A 21,992-nucleotide genomic window follows, 5' to 3' on the forward strand; every position below is an offset into this window, starting at 1 on the left:
TTTGTTTGCCTTTCCTATGTAATTTCTGGTCCAGATACTAAAAATATAAAGTTTAGGTCGAGACCCTTATCCTCAAGTCACACATGCTATTTGGAGTGCAAGATGCTTACATAGACAAATGTTAAAACACAATAAATTGGGGCCGGTGCTGTGGCGCAGTAGGTTGAAGCCCTGGCCTGAAGTGCTGGCATCCTATATGGGCACTGGTTCTAGTCCCAGCTGCTCCTCTTCCTGCTATGGCCTAGGAAAGCAGTAGAAGATGGCCCAAGTGCTTGGGCCCCTGCACCGGCGTGGGAGACCCAGAAGAAGATCCTGGCTCCTGGCTTCAGATCAGCGCAGCTCCAGCCCTTGTGGCCATCTGGGGAGTAAACCAGCATATTTGAAGACCTCTTTCTCTGTGTCTACCTCTCTCTGTAACTCAAGTAAATAAATCTTTTTTAAAAAAACACAATAGTATAATTGCCATATGAATAGAATAGGCAATAGTTCTTGGCCAAAGTGAACATCTAAAGAAAGACCTAACCAGAAAGGTTCCAAGAGAAAGTGGAGGAGAAAGCTCAATAGGCAAGTTGCTAAGTCTAGATGAAAAGACCAGACCAGGAGCAGGTGTTTTGGGCATCCCAGATTAGAGTGGCTGGTTCAAGTTCTGGCTCCTCCACTTTCCACCAAGCTTCCTGCTAATGCGTGAGAAACAGCAGATGATGGCCCAAATGCTTGGGTCCCTGACATCCTTGAGGGGGATCCAGATTGAGTTTTGGGCCATTGATGTTGGCCGGGCCCAGTTCTGGCTGATGTTGGCACTTCGGGAGTGAACTAGCAGATGGAAGACAATCTCTCTCTCTCTTTCTCAAATAAAGTGAAAATAAAGCAAAAGTATTTTTTAAAAGACAGTCCACTGAAAATTAAGATTTATTTTTTAGAGGTAGGCAGCTAGGAACTAATCACAGAAGAGCTTGAAGCCTGGAGGAATAGTAAAGGCACCACACAGAGTTAAGGTGCAGTGTGCACAAGCAGCAAGCATGACACACCCAGAGAAACATGACTGCCAGAAGCTTCTAGGTTAATAAAGACAAGTGTGGAGGAAGAGAGAAAAATCACCATATATCTTAAATGCGCAGCAAGGGATTGTTTGTGGAACGTTGGGTAAATGTTTGCCTTGCATTCTGGACACACCTGTGAGTTGGGTGGGACTCTTACCTTTAACCAACTTGTTTATACTTCAATGTCACATTATTGAGGAGATGGGATTTTTCCCACTAACAAGGTTGTAAAGCTGGAGCCAAACCACCCTTCTTCTTTTTCCTGCCTTCTCTTTCGTGTCAAAGCTATCAGATCCGAGCAGGGCCACCATGGGAGTGACATCCAAAGCGCTATCATCAAGGAGTTCTCTCTTCAAAACAGCATTGAACTTAGAGTAAGATGATGCAAGTTCCAGCTCTCCCACCTATTTGCTTTTCTCCACAACAACTTATTTAACACTCAAAATCCTTACCTGAAAACAGGACTAATACCTGCTTCTCAGGATTGCGAGAAAGACGAAAGGAGATTGTGTGAAAAGAGCTTTTAAATGTAGAAACGCTATTGAAAATTAGTTCATCTATTGTGTTTCTTTGTATTATGGCTTACTGGACTAGACTATATACTGGGATCTGAACCAGTAAAGAAAAAGCAAGACAGAACAGTCACTACAATGCAAATACGAAGGTGTTCTGAAAGTGGGTGGCAGAATCGAAGGGTAAGGTTTGCAGAGGACAACAGGGGCTTATGGGATGAGACAAAGGACTACACAAATGATACAGCTCTATGAGAACAGGAAAAAATAGGAAAATGCTAGAGATGAAAACAGAACTAAGACAGACTGCCTCATGATTTGTAATCTATTCAACAATATTTTTTGAGCAAACAAGTACTTAAGACCAATCCCTGTTATAGGAGTTCGTTTAACATTGACATTGTGGTCAAAATGTCTGCTTTCCCCAAACCCATTCTCACAGAATCTTCTCACACTCATGGCTACCATGACCTCACCACTGTCACCATTCCATGTCCCCTCCCCCAGTTCTAGTCATAGATCAAGAGTGAGCACCAGACCAACGTGGGACAATCATATTCCATCCCAGATAACTAGGACTCTATGAAACAGAGTAAAGAAGTAGTCATATAAAAGAGAAGCAACATTTTTTTTTTTATTTAGAGAAAGGTCTTCCTTCCGTTGGTTCACCCCCCAAATGGCCACTGTGGCCAGCGCACTGTGCTGATCCGAAGCCGGGAGCCAGGTGCTTCCTCCTGGCCTCCCCTGCAGGTGCAGGGCCCAAGCACTTGGGCCATCCTCCACTGCCTTCTCGGGCCACAGCAGAGGGCTGGCCTGGAAGAGGGACAGAACTGGCGCCCCAACCAGGACTAGAACCCAGTGTGCCAGCGCCGCAGGCGGAGGATTAGCCTAGTGAGCTGCGGCGCCAGCCGAGAAGCAACGTTTTATTACACTTGTCTGTATTATGTGGGAGATGTGCTGCCTCCCTGTGTCATACATACATCCCAGGTAAGATCATGAACTCTGCCACTCATCATAGATCTGCTGCATTTCTGCACTTTGAAAAGCCTGACAGTTCACTTTTCCTTGGATTCCATGATACCTGAACTTTAAAGAAAAACACTGTTTGACTTAAGCTAACTTGGATAATATAGCAGTTCAATGTCCTCCCCAAATTGGTGTCTATCTGGAACTTCAGAAGGTGACTTTCTTTGGAAATAGACTTTCTCTGTTGTAATTACTTAACATGAGGTCACAGTAGATTAAATCTAATGACTGGTGTATGTGTGTGAGACATGGAGGCACCAGAAGACAGTTCTGTGAAGATGGAGCTGGAGATTGGAGTGATGTTGCCATAAGCCAAGGAACGTGTTGGAAGGTTTTTTCCCTGAAGCCTTTAGAAAGAGCATCCCTTGACTGTAGACTTCCAGCTTCTGGAACTGTGAACATGAGCTTCTGTTATTTTAAGCCATCTAGTGTGGCTAACATTTTGTTGAAGATTTCGTATCTCTATTCAAGGGGATATTGGTCTATAGTTTGTGGGTATTTTTGCTTTTGTACTATGTCTGCTTTTGATGTCAGAGTAATATGAGCTTCAAAAAATAAATTGGGAAGTGTTCCCTTCTCTTTAATGTTCTGGAAGTGGTCACATAGCATTGGTGCTAATTATTTAAGTGATAGAGTTGTCCAGTGAATCCATCTAAGCCAAAATTTCTTTCAGAGATTTTTAATTGTGAATTCAGTTTTTCTTAATAGTTAAAAGGTTACTCAAATGATCAGTTTCATATTGAATGGTATATAGTAGTTTGGGCTTTTGGAGAAACTGGTCTGTTTCATCTAAGTTGTCCAATTCATGTGTATAGAATTTTGTATAGCATTCTCTTATTCCTTTTGTCTGTAGGTCTGCAGTAGTAACCTCTCTTTCATTCCCACACTAATAATGTTATTTGTTCCATTGGCAAAATTATAACAATCTACAGATAGGTTAAGGGCCTACTAACACTAGAGCACATAGAAGCATACCAATGAAGGAAAGAGTTTTTTTTAACCTCATATAAGATAAGCTCAAAAAGATTAAATAGCAATTAATTTAACATTAATGTGTGTATATTTAAATATCTTCCACATTTAGAGATGCTATGTCTCACATATGTGCAGGACATAGTAAGAAATTATCGCATACTGTAATCTATGTGGATCTATGATTCCAATCATAAAAGGCAGTAGGGTGAGATTCATTATTTTTCCAGATACAAACCCCAGGAAGAAAATGGCAAAATTAATAGATGGACTTGCAAGAGACATGAAGGTCAAAGATTAACAGTATCTAAGAATTAATGTATTTGAAGTTGTTCTTGACCAAAATAACCAAACCTCAAAATACAGTTTATTGGGTTTTAAAAATTAATTTATTTATTTGAAAGGCAGAGTTACAGAGAGGCAGAGGCAGAGAGAAAGGTCTTCCATCCGCTGGTTCACTCCCAAAATGGCTGCAACGGCCAGAGCTGGGCAAATCTGAAGTCAGGAGTCAGCAGCCAAGAGCTTCTTCCAGGTTTCCCAAGTGGGTACAGGGGCCCAAGCACTTGGGCCGTCTTTTGCTGCTTTCCCAGGCCATAGCAGAGAGCTGGATAGGAAGTGGAGCAGCTGGGACTTGAACCAGCACCCATATGGGATGCTGGCACTGTAAGCAGCAGCTTTACCCCTGCACCACAGCGCCAGCCCAGCTTATTAGGTTTTTCATAATGAAAAGTTGACATTTTTGCTGTGACTCATATAGAGTTAACTGAATACATGGACTTTCTCCTCTGCAAACTGGCTTCACCTTATTAGCTAATCCAAACCCTCTCCTTTGGGGAGCTTGACTGTCTCAAAGTTCTTTGTACTGGATGTGTTCCATTTGCCCTTCTAGATCCCTCTCTATCCTTCTCCCTCCTTCTCTGTGTCCCAAGAGGCTGGCCTTCAGGATTGCATCTAGTAGCTCTATCTTCAAGCTGCTTGGGCCAGTTGGGAATCCCACTAGGGGAGCAGAGGGTGAGCAGATAAGACTCAGGTTAAGACTCCTAGCTGCCTCTCTGAGTCACCAGGACTGTTTTTATCTCTATATTCTGTGACTGCTCTCTCCCATACATTCTCCACTGGTCCCAGGGCACTGCACTCTCTCCTGTGGTTTCCCTACATTCTGCCCACAGCTTTGTAAATTGCCTGTTTGTTAAACTCTCCTCATATTACCCGATTTAAGTGAGCCATCTGTTCCCTCCAGGTTCCTGAAATCGCCTACAAAAGATAGATTTTCCAAATCCAAAACATCAGACATATTTTATCAATTGTCAGAAAGCACTAATCATTTATTTTTTTAAAAAAAGGTCATTTACAGGTATTTATAGACAAATGGATTTCCACGTTAAGACAGTTGAAGAATGTGAGATTAAAACAGCATGCAGACATTCCTTTTTGTTGGTATTGTTTTATCTGTGTCTGTGAGAATTCTAAGTGCAATATTTGCTCACCTAACTACTATGTCATTACAGTTAAATACTGATTATCCATGTGTACTGTTCACACCATTTATACTCTGCGTCTACTGTATCAGAACTCTTTCTCGCTACCCAGTTAACATCTGCTCAGCCAGACTGAGACACAGCCCTACCCTGTCTCTGATAAATGTGGTTAAGTTTCTATCATCTATATTCATACTGATCCTCTTTAAGAGGAAAAATGATGAACTAAGGTAGATAGAAAGCTAATGAAAAACACATTATTTTCTAGTTGTATAACAGGAAAAAAACCTATCTAAGAAATCACTAGCAGTAGAAATAAAATGAAATCATAGCTTTTACATAAATATATTAGAATCCAATGTGTTTGGTTTCTAGTGATATCTATCTGAAAGAAATTTCCAATATTTTACTTAAAACTGAGCAACTATAATGATCATAACCACAAAGATTAAGCTGAGTCTACATAGCTAAAATGAAATGGACTTAAAGCAATTGTCTGGTAACAAAGGATTTAAAAGAAAAACATTTTATAGTAATGACCTTATCTCTATACGCAAAGGCAAATAAAGGGCTGAAACAATTTTCTGCTACTCAAACCAACTCCACTTCTATCATCATTAGCTATATTATTCCAAAGTTTCAATGTTTTCAACAGAAAGGCTTGAGGTCTAAACTATGCAAATGTTGCGTCATTCAGTGATTACAGTCAAAGAAAATAACTGATTTAACCTTAGCTATATGGACTGGTTATCAATATTGACTCCTAGCAAATAAAAAACTTGCTTTTTTTTTTTATAGATTCATACTATGTTAGGTCTGAAGTGGATCTCAGAATTCACCTAGCTCAGCTTCCTCATCTTCTAGACAAGAAAACTGGAATCCAGACAGGTTTGGCAGCTTGCTCAAAGTCTCACAGATGAGCTCCGGCCCAGTGCTTTCTCCTACATAACACTGCCATCATTATTTTGCCAGCTGATACACATGTGACACACATTTCCAACTGTTGCGTTCACTATGTTTCTCCACTTTGATCATATTTAGAAAAGGTGTTAGGACACATGTAGGTGACAGACTATGATTCAACGGCAGCCAATCAAAAGAAAATGTCCCCATACTTTCAAATTCTGTGCTTTCAATAAGCATGGAACCGATTTGGATATTGAATATGAAGAACACGGGTTTTGTCTGTCATCTCTTAAACCTATGCACTCGTGAGCCATGTTTTGGGGCAGAGAGAGAGGGAGAATGTGATGAAACCAGAAATGATGGATGGATCTGATCTCTTTAGTTTGTCTCATGCTGTTTACAGACAGTCCCAGTGGTAAAGACTGAGAAATACTGGGCCAAAGACTCTGGCCCTCAATCCTTTAACTAGTAAATGGGATGGACTAGCACTTTCAAGGGCTTCTGATTTGATTCCATGGCATAGACACAGTCTGAATTCAATGTCATATTTATTTTAACATTGCAGTGAAAAATGCCACTAAACAGAAAATGTAATAAAGTTAATAACTATCAAGCAAATTGCTCCTTAATTTTTTTTTTCAGCAAGAAAAACCTCCTTTTTGGCAAATGGTTCTGTAGTTATAGAACATGAAGACACTTGAAACTAAGATCCCCAATATGAAAATGTCCCTAAGTTATCAAGTTGAAAGGCACATACACAGCCCCAGAAGTTCAAGTTGTCTTTAGCATGTGAAATTTTAATTGTGCTTTTAGCTTGTTATTAATGCAATATGACCTTTAAAAAGTGACATCCGTGCATATGTATAATTTCTTTTCACATAGATCGATCCTCTTCCTCTTTTCTGAAGATCAACTTTGTTAGTTCTTTATTTTATAAAGGACCTAGTCCAGGATGGTCTCAGGAAGAGGCACTTTGCAGTTCATGCTCTATTTTCTCTAGAAAACACTTTGAATTCTCCTTGTGTCCTTGCACAAAATGGAGTTTCTTGAAAGATCAGTGTGATGGTGCTGCAATATTGTCATTTCTTAGGCTGCAAAAGCCCTGGAGTATTATCTTTCCTCACTGGTTGTTTAAGGCTGACTTCGCTTCCAGAAGAGACGATTGGCAAACTGTTATCCATATGGTATCTGATAAGGTGGCCAACATTATCAAACACGTGATCCTTGGTCCTCACCTTGAAAAGGAAGAACAAATATACTTAGATTAAATGACAGCATTTCTTCTGAAAGTTGTAAGGAATCAGAAGGAGGGGTTGGCATTGTGACGAGTGGGTTAAGCCATGGCCTGTAGCACCAGCATCCCTGACAGGTGCTGCTTGGAGTCCTGGCTCCTCCACTTCAGATCCAGCTGCCTGATAATATGCCAGGGAAAGCAGTGGAGGATGGGCCAAGTCCCTGGGCCCCTGCACCCATGAAGGAGACCCAGAAGAAGCTCCTGGCTCCTGGCTTCGGCCTGGCCCAGCCCAGGCCATTGCAGCCATTTTGGGAGTGAACCAGCAGACAGAAGATTTCTCTGTCTCTCCTCTACTATAAATAAATAAATAAATAAATAAATAAATAAATAAATAAATATTAGATATTCTACTTTAGAAAATCAAAGGCACTATTCAACTGCATATCCATTAGTAAAGAGTTTTCTCATTCTCCATTACCTTTTTAAAGCAACACTCCTGGGGTGGGAGTTTGGCCTAATGATTAAGATGCCAGCTGGGACACACGCATCTCACACTAGAGTGTCTGAGTTTGAGTCTCAGCTCAACTTCCAGTTTCAGCTTCCTACTAATGCGTACCCTGGGAGGCAGCAGCTGATGGCTCAAGTGGTTGGGTGCCTGCCACCCACAGGGGAGGTCTGGATGGAATTCTCAACTCCCAGTGTCACCCTAGCTCAGCCCTGGACACTGTGGACATTTGGGGAGTGAACCAGCCGACAGAAGGTCATGTGTGTGTGTCTGCCTTCCAAATTAAAATAAATGAATAAATGAATGAATGAATAAATGAATAAAACAATCATTTCCACAGGTTAGTAAAATGGTAAACACCACTCAATCCAAATTTGTAGTGTTATTGTGTGGTGTATTTTACCATGCTATCATTTCTATAGATACTGAATTGACTTGTACGTAACCATGAAGGATTACAAGGATCTCCCATTAAATACAGGGCTTCCATATTATCCCGTCCTATCAGAAGCAGGTCTTCTGCAGAAGTCATACCCCTCCATGGACACTCCAGACAAGTCCTATCCCTTCCAAGAAGGTCCCTTCCCACAAATATCCTAAGAGCTGATTCACAAATATCTGTTGCACAGCGCTCACTGTCTGCTTGCCAAAGGGGCTCAGGTTTCCAATGCCATGCCTTCTCCTGAGGAATTTTCCCCCAGCATTTCTGTATCTTCACTCTGTACACGCACAGCAGACGCAGATTACTCTCCATCGCAGCTCCCCTGACTCGGCAGCCTGGCTGTGCACGTGCTTCCTTTTGGAGGTGGCTGGGGACCATCCTGGAGAGGTAAGGTGTGCATCCAGGGAGCATATTTTATGTAACTCTGTTAGCTCTCCTACAAGGGGTTCTTTGTGTTCTCGCTAGATCATGGGTTTTAGCATTTTAAACATGTACACACACATACACATACTTATTGGAATAACTGTTAGATATGAATATGAATTGGATAGCAGGATAGTACCAGGGTTAAATTTCCTAATTTTGATCATTGCATCATAGCTATGAAAAAGAATATCCCTGGGGCTGGCACTGTGGTGCGGAGGGTTAAAGCCCTGGCCTGAAGCGCCGGCATCCCATATGGGTGCTGGTTCTAGTCCCGGCTGCTCCTCTTCTGATCCAGCTCCCTGCTCTAGCCTGGGAAAGCAGTGGAAGATGGCCCAAGTGCTTGGGCCCCTGCACCTGCATGGGAGACCTGGAAGAAGCTCCTGGCTCCTGGCTTCAGATGGGTTCAGCACTGGCTGTTGTGGCCATCTGGGGAGTGAACCAGCGGATGGAAGACCTCTTTCTCTGTCTCTATCTCTCTCTGTAACTCTGTCTTTCAAATAAATAAATTAATTAAAAAAAAAAGAAAGAAAAAGAATATCCCTCTTCATAGTAATTACATATTCAAGGATTTGGAGGAAATCAGCACAATGGCTTCAACTTAGTCTCCAATGGCCTCAAACCTTGTGGAAATTATTTCCTGCTCCATCTCCTCACCACCCCACGCTAAATCAGATGGCAGACAGCGCCTGCCTGCATTCGGAATCCCCACTCGCTCTGCCCTCCCGCCTCAATTTCTCCCAACTCAATTCTGGCTCAGGCTTCCACTACTTCTTTTGCAATGCTTTCTCTGTCTCTGACGCTCCCTCTTCTCTAATTGATCCTGCATATAAATGTCAAGTTAATCGCTGCAGAACAGAGATTATAAACAGGCCACTCTCTGGCCAAATACACTCGATGTTTTAGTGTGCTGGGGGTAGGAGGAGGAGGTCAGCGCTGAGAGTTTTAAATATTTGGAATATTAAACAGGGGAAAGTTCAAATAAAATTCCGATCTTGTGGCTTCTTTGGAAGAACCCCATCTGTTCCCACTGGGCCTCTACTTGGTGTGGCAGTGTCCCCCTGCCGAGGGACTTGTGCTCCTGTATCTGCCCAGCTTTACAATGCTGGACCCTGCAAACGTGGGCAGCTGGGGCTCCACCCACATAGGCTCTGTGTGTGTGTGTGTGTGTGTGTGTGACATTGTGGTAAGAAAAAAAACTGTAACATGAGATCTACCCTCTTCATAGATTGTTAAGTGTGTGATGCAGTATTGCTGACTCTAAGCATAGCATTGTACAACAGGGCTCAAGGACTTTTTCCTCTTGTGTGACCAAGGCTCCACACCCAGTGAACAGCAACTCCTCATTTCCCCTCCCCTCACTGCCTAGCAACCACCATTCTACTTTCTGAGTTTGCTTATTTGTAGGTGGAATAATAAAGTATTTGTCCCTCTGTGATTAGCTTATTTTGCTTGATGTATTCTTTCTAGGTCTTGCTCTCTTTTTTAAAATCTTCCTCTCCCTCTTCCCCCTCCCCCCTCTCCCTCCTCTCTCTCTCCCTCAGAGAGAGAGAAAGACAGAGAAATCTTCCATCTATTGGTTCACTCCTCAAATGTCTGCAACAGCCAGAGCTGGGCAAGGCTGAAGCCAGGAGTCCAGAACTCAGAATGAGTCTTCCATAGGGTGGTGGGCACCCAAGTACTTCTACCATCATCTGCTGTTTCCCAGGTGCATTAGCAGGACCCTGGACTGGAAGCAGAGGAGCTGGGACTTGAATTGTCACTCGAATACAGGATGTGTATCCCACAATGCCCACCCTTCTTTGGGCTTCTTTACTATGATGCTCACTTCCTTCTCCAGATTTGAGGAATTTGGGGTAATCCATGGTTTCTTTATGCTTTCTTCTCCCTTTCTCTGTCCTTTTTGGACTCCCATAATGCACATAGTGGTATTGGCATTAGATTGGTATCCCATAAGTTCCTTAGGTTTCATTCATTTTTTTCCCCCATTATTTTGTTTGTTTTCATGTCTGGATAATTTTAAATAGCCTATCTTCAAGTTTAGTGATTCTTCTGCTTGATGAAGTCCGCTTCATCAAGTGAATTTTTCTGTCCTGTTATTGACTTTATCTATTTGTTTGAGAGGTAGAGTTACAGACAGTAGGGAAAGACAGAGAGAAAGGTCTTCCATCCATTGGTTCACTCCCCAAATGGCCGCAATGGCCAGAGTTGCATTGATCCGAAGCCAGGAGCCAGGTGCTTCTTCCTGGTCTCCCATGTAGGCACAGGGGCCCAAGGACTTAGGCTATCTTCTACTGCTTTCCTAGGCCACAGCAGAGAGCTGGATCAGAAGTGGAGCAGCCAGGACTAGAACACGCGCCCATATGGGATGCCAGGCCAAAGGTGGAGGATTAACCCATTGTGCCATGGCACCGACCCCCTGTTATTGTATTTTGCAACTCCACAATTTCTGATTTTTTAAAAAGTATTTATTTTTTATTTGAAAGGCAAAGATACACAGAGAGGCGCAGAAACAGAGAAAGAGACAGATCTAGCTATCTAGCTATAGGTCCACTCCCCAAATGACTGCTGGGCCAGGCTGAAGCCAGGAGCTTCTTCTGAGTCACCCACATGGGTGCAGGGGCCCAAGCATGTGAGCCATCTTCTGCTGCATTCCCAGGTGCATTAGCAGGAAGCTGGATTGGAAGTGGAGCAGCTGGGACTAGAACTGGTGCCCATAAGGGATGCCGACACCGCAGGCAGCAGCTTAACCTGCTGCGCCACAGCGCCAGCCCCTCTGACTGCTCTTTGTTATCTTTCATTACTGATATTCTCATTTTGTTCTGGATTGTGTTCTTGAGCTTGAAGAGTATCTTTAGGATGACTATTTTGAAGTCTTTGTCAGGTAATTTATATAACTGTTTCAGGGAAATAGGTTTCTTTAAGATTTATTTTGTTCTGTTTGGACCACGTTTGCTTTCATGTCTCAACACGTGGGATCCATGCGTTTAAAAGTGCTGTGGGGCCGGCGCCGTGGCTCACTTGGTCAATCCTCCACCTGCTGCACCGAGATCCCATATGGGTGCCGGGTTCTAGTCCCAGTTGCTCCTCTTCCAGTCTAGCTCTCTACTGTGGCCCAGGAGGGCAGTGGAGGATGGCCCAAGTGCTTGGGCCCCTGCACCCGCACGGGAGACCAGGAGGAAGCACCTGGCTCCTGGCTTTGGATCGGTGCAGCTCTGGCCTTAGCAGCCATTTGGTGGGTGAACCAATGGAAGGAAGACATTTCTGTCTCACTGTCTATAACTCTACCTGTTAAAAAAAAAAAAAAAAAAGCAGCTGCCTCTCCCAGTATAAACCAGCTTCATATAAGGGGACACCATCATCATCGCAGACCAGCTGGAGTTTCAAGAAGGTCTGAAACCTTTTGAAGAGGGATGTGACCTCTCTGGGCCTGTATGATCAATTTCTCAATTACAGAGGCTTGCTAGTTTCCAAGGATTTGCAATCCCTTGCCCCCTCTGCTGTCCTTTTGTGGCACTGCATGTCCTTTGGCGCTACACCATTCTCTCTAGTTCTCAGTGGCCACTGACGTCTGCACTGCGACAGGCAGGACAGACACCAGTCCATCAAGCAGCCCTGCATCAAAAGGCCAGAGAGCTGGTGGCACTTGGCTTCTCTCCTCCTTCCTGAGGGAGAAGCCTTATATGGTGCACATGCTCCTGCCCACACTGAGGAGGGGCAGCTGCTTAACTGTACTCTTTGTCCTCAGTGGCACCCAGGCGTCCGAACCCTGCTGCTTCCACCAGGGCTTCGAAGGAGGCGAGATGGAAACCAATTCCTCAGGCAGCCCGCAAAAAGCCAAGCCATGGCTGCACGCTCCACTCTTCTCTTTCCCCACCGCGGGAGAGGTCATGTGTCCAGCCATTCTCTGCAGGCACTGAGCTGCGCTGGCTCAGGAAAGGGATGGACGCTGGCAAGGTGAACTTGCTCTCCTTATTCAAGTCAACATGACTGTTTGCAGCCTTATGCTCACCTGGGTATTACACCTTCTCGACTGGATTCTGCAATTCTCATGATGCTATTTTGGTCCATTTAAGTTGTTAAATCAGTGTTTCTGTGGGTGAATGAGGGCTGGGACTTCCCCTTCTGCCATCCTGATAATGTCACTGCCCACATAGGTTTGGATTGTATCCAATTGCCAATGGCCTGCCCCCGCCCCCGCACTATCTGGCCATTCAGGCAGCTTGCTCCACATTACGTCCCATGGGATGGCTCCAGCCTGCCTTTGCTGGATCATTTTTCTGTCTTAATGGTACCCTCTGCTCCAGCCATACACCTTCTATTGGCTTCATAACATTCTGTCCCTCTGTCTGCTCCTTTGGTCCCTTCACTATATTCTTTTTGAATGTCCCCATTCTTAAATCACACCCTCTTTTCAACATTTATCTTATGTGTCAGACCCCATAAGGAGCCTTCTCACTTTGCCTCAACCACAGCAACCTCTCGATCCTGAGCCATACCATGATTCTTTGGTTGAACCATCCTTAACTCATTCATCCTTATAATTATTTAGGCACCTGTTCCATGAAACCATAGGCACCCTGACAGTAAGAACTACATATGTGGGGCCAGCACTGTGGTGTAGTGGGCTAAGTCTCCGCCTAGTTCCAGTCCCAGCTGCTCCTCTACCGATCCTGCTCTCTGCTATGGCCTGGGAAAGCAATGGAAGATGGCCTGAGTGCTTGGGCCACTGCACCCATGTGGGAGACCCAGAAGAAGCTCCTGGCTTCAGATTGGCTCAGCTCTGCCCATTGTAGCCATTTGGGGAGTGAATCAGCAGATGGAAGACCTTTCTCTCTCTCTCTCATTCTGTAACTCTACCTCTCAAATAAATAAATAAATAAATAAAATCTTTAAAAAGGAAAAAAGGACTACATATGTGATACTGAGCGTCATGACCTGTGGGTCCCTTAGCTTCCTCATATGGCATCTTCCTTCACTTTGTGGAACTGAACTGAGGCTGGCAGGGAGAGGCGATCCTCTATCTGACGACTCAGCGTGGCTTCCCGCTCTCACGCCTCCCCTGCTCTCTATTTAGCATTTCCTGCACCAGCTGGAAGGTTCAAGAGACATTAAACACTTAGTCTTGAACACTATCCAATGCCAGTTTTAGAAACCACTCAGGTTATTCTTAACAAAACACCCCCTGTGAACCGTGTCATGCGAAGCCGGTGATACCTTGCCTTCAGGATCCACCAGGAGCAGATGTTTCGCCTGGCCTCCCTGGAGTCCACTCAGCACATACTGGCCAGGGGAGGTTGCACTCTCTCGAACCAAAAAGTCCCCGTCCTTTACCAAAAGGCTCTCTGCCGCCTTCCTGCTCAGCTTGCCATGGTAACACTCTTCATTCCACAGCTGCTGCTTAATGTGTGGCAAGGAATGCGAGCTGGCAGGCTGGGCTGTGGCACCTGGTTGAACAGTTTCTGGTGTCTCTGAAATCAGAACACAAAGAAGGTCATCACCAAGTTACCCTTCATCCATCCATCCTCAAATACAACTTGAGGTCCTATTGCGTGCTGGGCACTATTTAAATAAGCCCGTTCCTAAACAAATGAGGTTTTTGCTTTCAGAACTCCCAACAGTCTCTCACTTAATGGTTGATCCAAACATTGCCTTTGGCTTCTGCTACTAGCAAAGGCTTGCCCATGTGCAAGAATTTTCCTTTCAGATCAGAAATGGAACTGGCCCATGAGAACTGCTTTTATAACTGCAGAGAGAGGTTCTTTATGTCCCAAGGGCTGCTTGTGAAAGAGAAAAAAAAAACCTTATCCTGCACCTAGACTACAGATAACTCCTACAGTATTCCCAAACTCTATGAAAATAGCTATGGTAACTCTGGACCATGTCCATGTTTGAGCATTTGGGATTTTTATAACCAAATCAGTGTTGAACTTCTGGACATTGTCCTGACCAGAAATTTCAAAGCTTTGCTAAACCTCACAGCATTCCTAGTAACTGATCACTCAGCTTTGTGTCTTTCACCTGTGTGGACAAAACAGACTTGATGAGCTAAAAGCAAGCAAAACTTCAGGGGCACAGGTCTGAGGCAGTTCCCCCAGGCTCTGCAGAATAAGTGTTGTCTACAGTTGAGAACACTGGTGATGAGAAACGGTCTGCGGGGTAAGCATCAAAAAGCAGGAGAGCTGGTGGCACCGCTTTAAACTCATGGTGACAGTAACTATTGTGTAGTTCCTGTGGATTCTGAGAAGCCCATCTGAGTGCTTCGCATCCATTATACTGCTTAATTCTCAAAATTAGACAGACAAGGACATGGGTCTTCACACGGAAGTTACTTAGCCAAAGTCACAGGATTTGAAATAAGGTCTCTCTGATTCCGAAGCCCAGGTTCTCCAAACTCTAAGGCCCTTGCCTTGCATGTAAAATCTTTCAGTTCTCAACACTTGTCAAGCCATCTACTTCTGCAGTGCCCACAAAGGTCTCTAGTAGATGACAAGACTCTCAAGATACCAGGCAGCATCTCCAGAAGCAATGACATAAAATTCTTACATCTGAATCCAGGAAAAGAAAAGTTGTGCATTTAATGTGACAAATTTACTGGGAAAAATAACCATAGAGACCAGGCTTTATACAGTCCACCCTCGAGGTCCACAGTTCTACATCCCCAGATTCAACCACGCTCGGACTGAAAATATATGAAAAGAATTTTTCGTCTCATCAAACTTGTGGAGACTTATTTTTTTCTTGTCATTGTTCCCTAAACAATCCAGTAAAACAACTACTACATAGCATGTTCATTGTATTAGGTAATATAAGTAATTTAGAGATGACTTAAAGCACTCAAGAAGACATGCATAGGTCGTGCCAATACTACACCATCTTATAGAAGGCCCTGGAACATCCACAGATTCCAGGGTTGGTGGGAGATTCTGAACCCACTCCCTGCAGTTCTGAGGGATAACTAAATGCACTGTGAAACGCAGGGGATCTTTCGCATAGAAACCAACCTTCACCTTTATTAACACAAACGTCCTTATCCAAAGGTCTCACAAATGGGAAACTTGCTTGGCTATGAGTTTGACAACTTATATATATGACCACCCCCGAAAGTTGTTAGCATAGGCAAGCAGTGCCTGTAGATGTAGACACAGTTCAATTCTATTAATATGTTCTAATTTCGTCCCTACTTAAGAACTTCTTTCTGCATAACACAGTTATGATGCAGCACTCACAACTATATCTTTCAAAAATATATCCTTCTTCGAAATCTAATGACTGGAAACATTCTCCTCTACAAGCCAATATTTCCATTGTTGCCAGGAAAAGCCTGATGAAACGTGTCCAGATTTGATGAATAATCCTTATAGCTGGCCTTGGTGTGCCTGCTTTCCAGCACAATGGAGACCTTCTAATGAGCAACTTTGGCCATCTGTGTGTGTTTACTTGGGTGTGGATGTGTGCTTGTGTGCATGTGTGTGTGTGCGCACAGTTTAGTGCATGATGGCTTCTGGTTTATTCTGAGATTATGGTGAAGAGCTTTTGGACAAGGACAAAACAAAAGAAAAACAGACATTATATCATCTTGAAAAGAGGCACTAGATCATGGGCCAGCCAGAGGATGTGGACAATGTTTTCCCATAGTTTCCCAAATTAGCAAAAGGACAAGATACACTGTGCTGGGAGATTTCAATCATCCAAACATTTGCTGAAAATCTAATTCTGCTAAAAGCACACTATGCAACAGATTTTTAAAATTATGTTTTACTTTTTAAAAATATTTACTTTTTTAAAAGATTTATTTTATTTGAAAGAGTAACCGAGAAGGAGAGGCAGAGGCACAGAGAGAGAGAGAGAGACAGAGAGATCTTCCATCCACTGGGTCACTCCCCAAGTGGCCACAATGGTCAGGATTGGGACTGGCTGAAGCCAGGAGCTTCTTCTGGGTCTCCCACCTGGGTGCAGGGTTTGGGCCATCTTCCAGTGCTTTCCCAGGCACATTAACAGGGAACTGTATTGGAAGTGGAGCTGCTGGGACTCAAACCAGTGCCCATATGGAATGCTGGCACTGCAGGCCAGGGATTTAACCCACTGTGCCACAGCGCTGGCCCCTTGCCTTACTTTTAAAACCTAGGATCTAGAAACTTTCTTTTCCCAAAAAGCTATCTCTCTAAAATATTTAACCTTATCCACACAATATTTCACATTTAACAGTTGAGTTCTGCTTACTGCAGGAGTCTGAATGTTTCATATCCCACCACCCATCAGACAAGATGTTCTCTGTGGTGGACTTGAGAAGCACCACCCAAATCCCCCTTCAAGAAAGGACTAATTGTCCCAGGTGTCACTTCCCGGTTGACTCGCAATTCAAGGTCTGCTCAGCTGCCATGGGCTTATCCACCCTAGAATGGCCCACATACAAATACTGACATAACCCAGGGATAAAGGCCCAGCCACTTCAATCCAATGTGGGACACTCGACAGACCACACAGGCTCCCTTGTACTTCCATTTCCCCTCTAACCAGCCCTCCCCCTGGCTTCCTAACATTGATGCCCATAAGGACCCTACATGTCAAGTTTTCTCTTGGTATCTACTTCCAGAGGACCCAACTTGGTTGGGTTGGGTACCAAGAATGATCCTAGAATGTCTGCAAAAGAGACAGACCATTTGCTCCTGCCTGACAATGAGGATTCTCGTAATCTAGAGAATCAAGGCAGTCTAGTGAAGCCCAAGCACAACAGAATCTCCTCTTCAGTGTTGCACTGCCACCACAGCCACACTGGAAAGTTGCCTTTGGCAGTTCTGGAGAGACTCGCTGGGCTGGGAAAGGGCTTTCTCAGGACCGGCTCTCCGTTTTTGGAGCAAACCAGATTTGAGACCAAGCCAATCTCTGAACCCAACAAGCTTCACTATTTTATAAAAGCATTTCTGTTTAGTTATTTTTCAGCTGATTGTAGGCCTTTGGCTTGTTCTGCTCTTATTTATTTAGGTTCCTGTTTATGCATTTACCCCTGGAAGCAATTCGGCAGGAAAATTCTGTTTGTCTTATTGTATCTTACCAGAGTATAAGGCTGAAGAAAGGAGCTATCTCATTTTCGTGTTGTATAGATGACTTATCAAGGGGTTTGGAAATGAATAAAATTAATACCATCATTACACAAAACAGAAATAGTGGCCATTGTTGCTCATGCAAATAAGCACAATCTCCAGAGTTTAACAGCCTTTCTATAGCAAAAGCACACAGCAGAAACCAAAATGGGAGTCAATTTAAAATATTTGAAAGGATTATTCAAAAAAACCTTGACACCTAAAACATTTCCACAAAGTTCTGATCAATATTAACTGAAGTGAGAGACTGAGGTGAAGAAAGAATCCTTGTAACTCTAAAAATGAGGGCTCCCTTTAGGGGGCCCACGCTGTGGCGTAGCCAGCAAAGCTGCCACACCAGCATCCCATATGGGCACCCATTCATGTCCCCGCCACTCCACTTCTGATCCAGCTCCCTGCTAAAGTGCCCGGGAAAGCAGTGGAAGATGGCCCAAGTGCTTGGACCCCTGCACATATGTGGGAGACCCAGAAGAAGCTCCTGGCTCCTGACTTCAGATAAGCGCAACTCCGGCTGTTGCAGCCAATTGGGGAGTGAATCAGTGCGTGGAAGACGGACCCCTCCCTCCCTCCCTCCCTCTTTCCCTTTCTCCCCCTCTCTCTGCCTCACTTTCACTCTCTGTGTAACTCTGACTTTCAAATAAATAAATAAATCTTTTTAAAAAATGAGATACAGGTAATGTAAAAGATATGATCAGTCCTAATCCCTGGTACCTGTGAATGTAAACTAATTTGGCAAGAAAGTCTTTGCAAGTGTAATTCAATTACGAATCTTGAGGTGAGATGGTCTTTCATGTGATCACCTCATCTCACCTAATCCAATGACTTGTCCTCTAGGAGAGAGGGGGGTGTGAGATGCAGAGACATGGGGTAGGTCCTCTGAGGACTGATGCAGTGATGCGTCTCTAGGCCAAGGAGCATGAAGAATTACTGCAGCAGCTGGAAGCAAGAAGAGGGCTGGGACAGATCCCCCTCCAGAGCCCGCAGAAAGAACCCATCATGCTAGGCCGGCGCTGTGGCTCAATAGGCTAATCCTCCGCCTGAGGCGACAGCACACCAGGTTCTAGTCCCGGTCGGGGCGCCGGATTCTGTCCCGGTTGCCCCTCTTCCAGGCCAGCTCTCTGCTATGGCCCAGGAAGGCAGTGGAGGATGGCCCAAGTCCTTGGGCCCTGCACCCTATGGGAGACCAGGATAAGCACCTGGCTCCTGGCTTCGGATCAGCGCGGTGCGCTGGCTGCAACGCACCGGCCTCGACGGCCATTGGAGGGTGAACCAAAGACAAAGGAAGACCTTTCTCTCTGTCTCTCTCTCTCACTGTCCACTCTGCCTGTCCAAAAAAAAAAAAAAAAAAAAAAAAAAAAAAAAAAAACAAAAAACGAAACACCCATCATGCTAACACCTTGATTTCAGACTTCCACCCTCCAGAACTCTGAGAGAATAAATTTTTGTTCTTTTCAGATACGCAGTTTGTGGCCATTTGCTACAACAGCCCAGAAAACTAACACAGGCAGTGAGTAGCTACTTACTTCCACGATGCCATGAGTTCCCCGGTGGCTGACCTGAGCTCTGATCTCTGGCACAGCCAAGTGTGCTTTGAAGAGCCTGCGTGTTAATGTAGCAAGGGTCGTCAAAGAGGTCCACTCGACACGTGTGCTTCATTAATGAGGCCTCTCGTGGGAATGGCACCCCTCGCTCATGGGTGTTACCTGTAGTAATTAGGAGTGACCAATGCATTACGTTCTTGTTTTCTAAGTCATAAATCTAAAATCCTGTTTGTGCATAGGCTGTATAGGATGCTAAAAGCCTCATCCATCCCAAAGATTGAACTTGACCCATAAAACCAACATAAGCACCAGTCTTTGAGGGAAAGCCATTCTCTCATTGGCCTCCCCTCAGCTGACCAACTGCCTCAACAAACAGCACGAACATACATGCAATACCACTCCAAGTGGTTGCCCAAAAATCAGCAAAATAAGCGTGCAATATTCAACTACAGTAGTTGTTATAAACTCTTATTCAAAAATGCATGACTTCATTTGAAATTCTTAAATTCATTTTACAATAAATGAATGAATAAAATTCTTAAGGTGGGGAGGGGGCATCTGGCTTCTCTCTGTGCCCTCAGTTTCCTGTTTTCCAGCTCGGTCTTGCCCTGGTGGCTGTTATTTCAATTCTGTTAATCAGTGGAAAGCAATCAACCCTCAGGTCTTCTACCCTCCATTCAATTTTGCATACTGTGGCTAAAAGGATCTTCTTCTTAAGTCTGCAATTCTGATCATATGGTGTTTCTTGGAGGTTTAAAGACCCTTTAATTGTTTCTCATACTCTCCAACAAGCTGCAGGCTCTGCTGTCTCAGCTTCTCTTCCCACTGTCTCATTTGCAGCTCCTACCAGGGGGCCACACTGGCGCTGAGGGATGAACCGGACTGTAAGGCCCATGTCCTCTGTGACAGGACCTTCCCTCCCCACCTCCATCACTGGCATCCTTCACATGTCAGTTTAAACATCTGTCTTCAAGAGAACCTTCCCTGACCTTCCAGACTGGATGACATTTCTCTGCTTCCCTAGCAGTTGGTACTCAACCTTCGAAGGCCCCATTTACAAGAATAAGCCGGGGCCGGTGCTGTGGTGTAGTAGATGAAGCCTCCACCTGCCAGGCCAGCATCCCATATGGGTGCCGGTTCTAGTCCCAGCTACCCCTCTTCTGATCCAGCTCTCTATAAATGGCCTGGGAAAGCAGTGAAAGATGGCTAAAGTCCTTGGGCCCCTGCACCCACGTGGGAGATCCAGAAGAAGCTCCTGTCTTCTTTGGACTTTGGCCTGACTTTGGATTGGCCCAGCTCCAGCCATTGTGGCCATTTGGGTGATAAACCAGTAGATGGAAGACCTCCATCTCTGTCTCTCCCTCTGTCTGTAACTCTGCCTTTCAAATAAATAAATCTTAAAAAAAAGAGTCATTAATTCTATCATCATGCTATCATTTGTTTAATGTCTGGATGCGTGTAGACTGCATGTACCATGAAGGCAGGAATCCTGCCTGCCTTGGTCATGGCTGTAACCTCGGCACACACCTGGCACACCAGTTATGGAACTCACGGATTCTAGGACCATACTCATTACCCAGCAGCATGAAGTACCCTGGACTGTCCAAACGGATCTAAGAAAGCCAGGATAGAACTTTTTGCTTTTTTTTTTTTTTTCTAAAGTCCATTTATCATTTTGGCCAGATATCAGATGTGGACCAGGATCACCCCAAGGCTGCCCCTAGAGTGGTGACAGTCCATTGTCTGACCATAAAACATGAGTCCTTCTATCGCTTCGGTCATTCAACATCATCATGAGGTCCAAGAAGGACCAAGCCCATATAGGATTTCACCTCATGATGAACAGCGCTCAGGTTCTTGTAATTCACAGATGGAAACCCAACAGTCCACCAAGCAGGGGAAGCCCAGTCAGGAGGCTGGTGACCTGCTGCTCCTTTACTGCTTGTCTGTCAGCTGGGACATGTCGTCTTGTCACACACATGCTCTTGTTGGCATGCAAGGCGTCCTGAGAGAGCAGTGGGCTTTCCACAGAGGGAGGGGTTAGCAGAGCGCTTCATCTATGCACCTGACAGTTTCCATTTGCTAGGCGAAGTGGATTTATGATTTATCTAGTTTACACGAAATCTACTTTCAGCAGATGACAAGTGGTTAAAAGATCACTGCAAAGAAACCAAGGATTGAAGACAATCCTTTTACTCCTAGGGCAAACTCCTCCTTGGCAGCATCATGAGCTCATGAGCAACAATGATCTAATGGGATCAGAATCTGACCTCCTGAAAGTTAAAACTACCAAGATCTGAAATGTAGATTTACAGCTATTTTCTTTATCAACAAATATACACTGGGCCTTGAAATATAATCTGATAGTATCCAGCTGTTGTCACCAGCAGGAATTGTTTTCAAAGACTTACTTGAAAGGCAGGATGACAGAGAAGGAGAGGATGAGACTGATACAGAAACACAGACAGAGAGATCTTCCATTTGCTGGTTGATTCCCTACAGCATCCAGTGCTGGGTCAGGCTGAAGCCAGGAGCCAGGAACTCCCTCTGAGACTTCCATGTAGGGTGGCAGGGGCACAAGTACTTGAGCCATCACCTGCTGCTTCCCAGCCACATCAGCAGGAAGATGGATCAGAAGCAGAGCAGCTAAGACTTGAACAAGCACCCTGATATGGGATTCAGTCATTCCAAGAGGTGACTTAACCCACTGCACCACAGTGCCAGCCCCCAGGAGGAAGTTTTTAAAATATGTTTATTTATCAACTCTAACTTTACAATTTTTATACTTTCGCATCTTATAATAATGTAA

At 44.4% G+C, this 21,992-nt stretch overlaps 1 protein-coding gene across 1 annotated transcript in view; it reads right to left on the bottom strand.

The window, feature by feature from the left end:
* Window positions 1-7,008: 7,008 nt before the first annotated feature.
* Window positions 7,009-21,992, bottom strand: part of SHC4 (SHC adaptor protein 4) — a 139,227-nt gene continuing 124,243 nt past the window's right edge. Inside the window, exons 10-12 of the mRNA XM_062204767.1 lie at window positions 19,166-19,345; window positions 13,756-14,009; window positions 7,009-7,169 (exon numbers count right to left, since the gene is read on the bottom strand). Of these exons, the coding sequence (XP_062060751.1) occupies window positions 7,014-7,169; window positions 13,756-14,009; window positions 19,166-19,345 (590 nt within the window). The 3' untranslated portion in view covers window positions 7,009-7,013. The remainder of the gene's footprint in view (window positions 7,170-13,755; window positions 14,010-19,165; window positions 19,346-21,992) is intronic.

This window comes from Lepus europaeus, chromosome 11 (assembly GCF_033115175.1).
Source record: "Lepus europaeus isolate LE1 chromosome 11, mLepTim1.pri, whole genome shotgun sequence".
Classification (NCBI taxonomy): domain Eukaryota; kingdom Metazoa; phylum Chordata; class Mammalia; order Lagomorpha; family Leporidae; genus Lepus; species Lepus europaeus.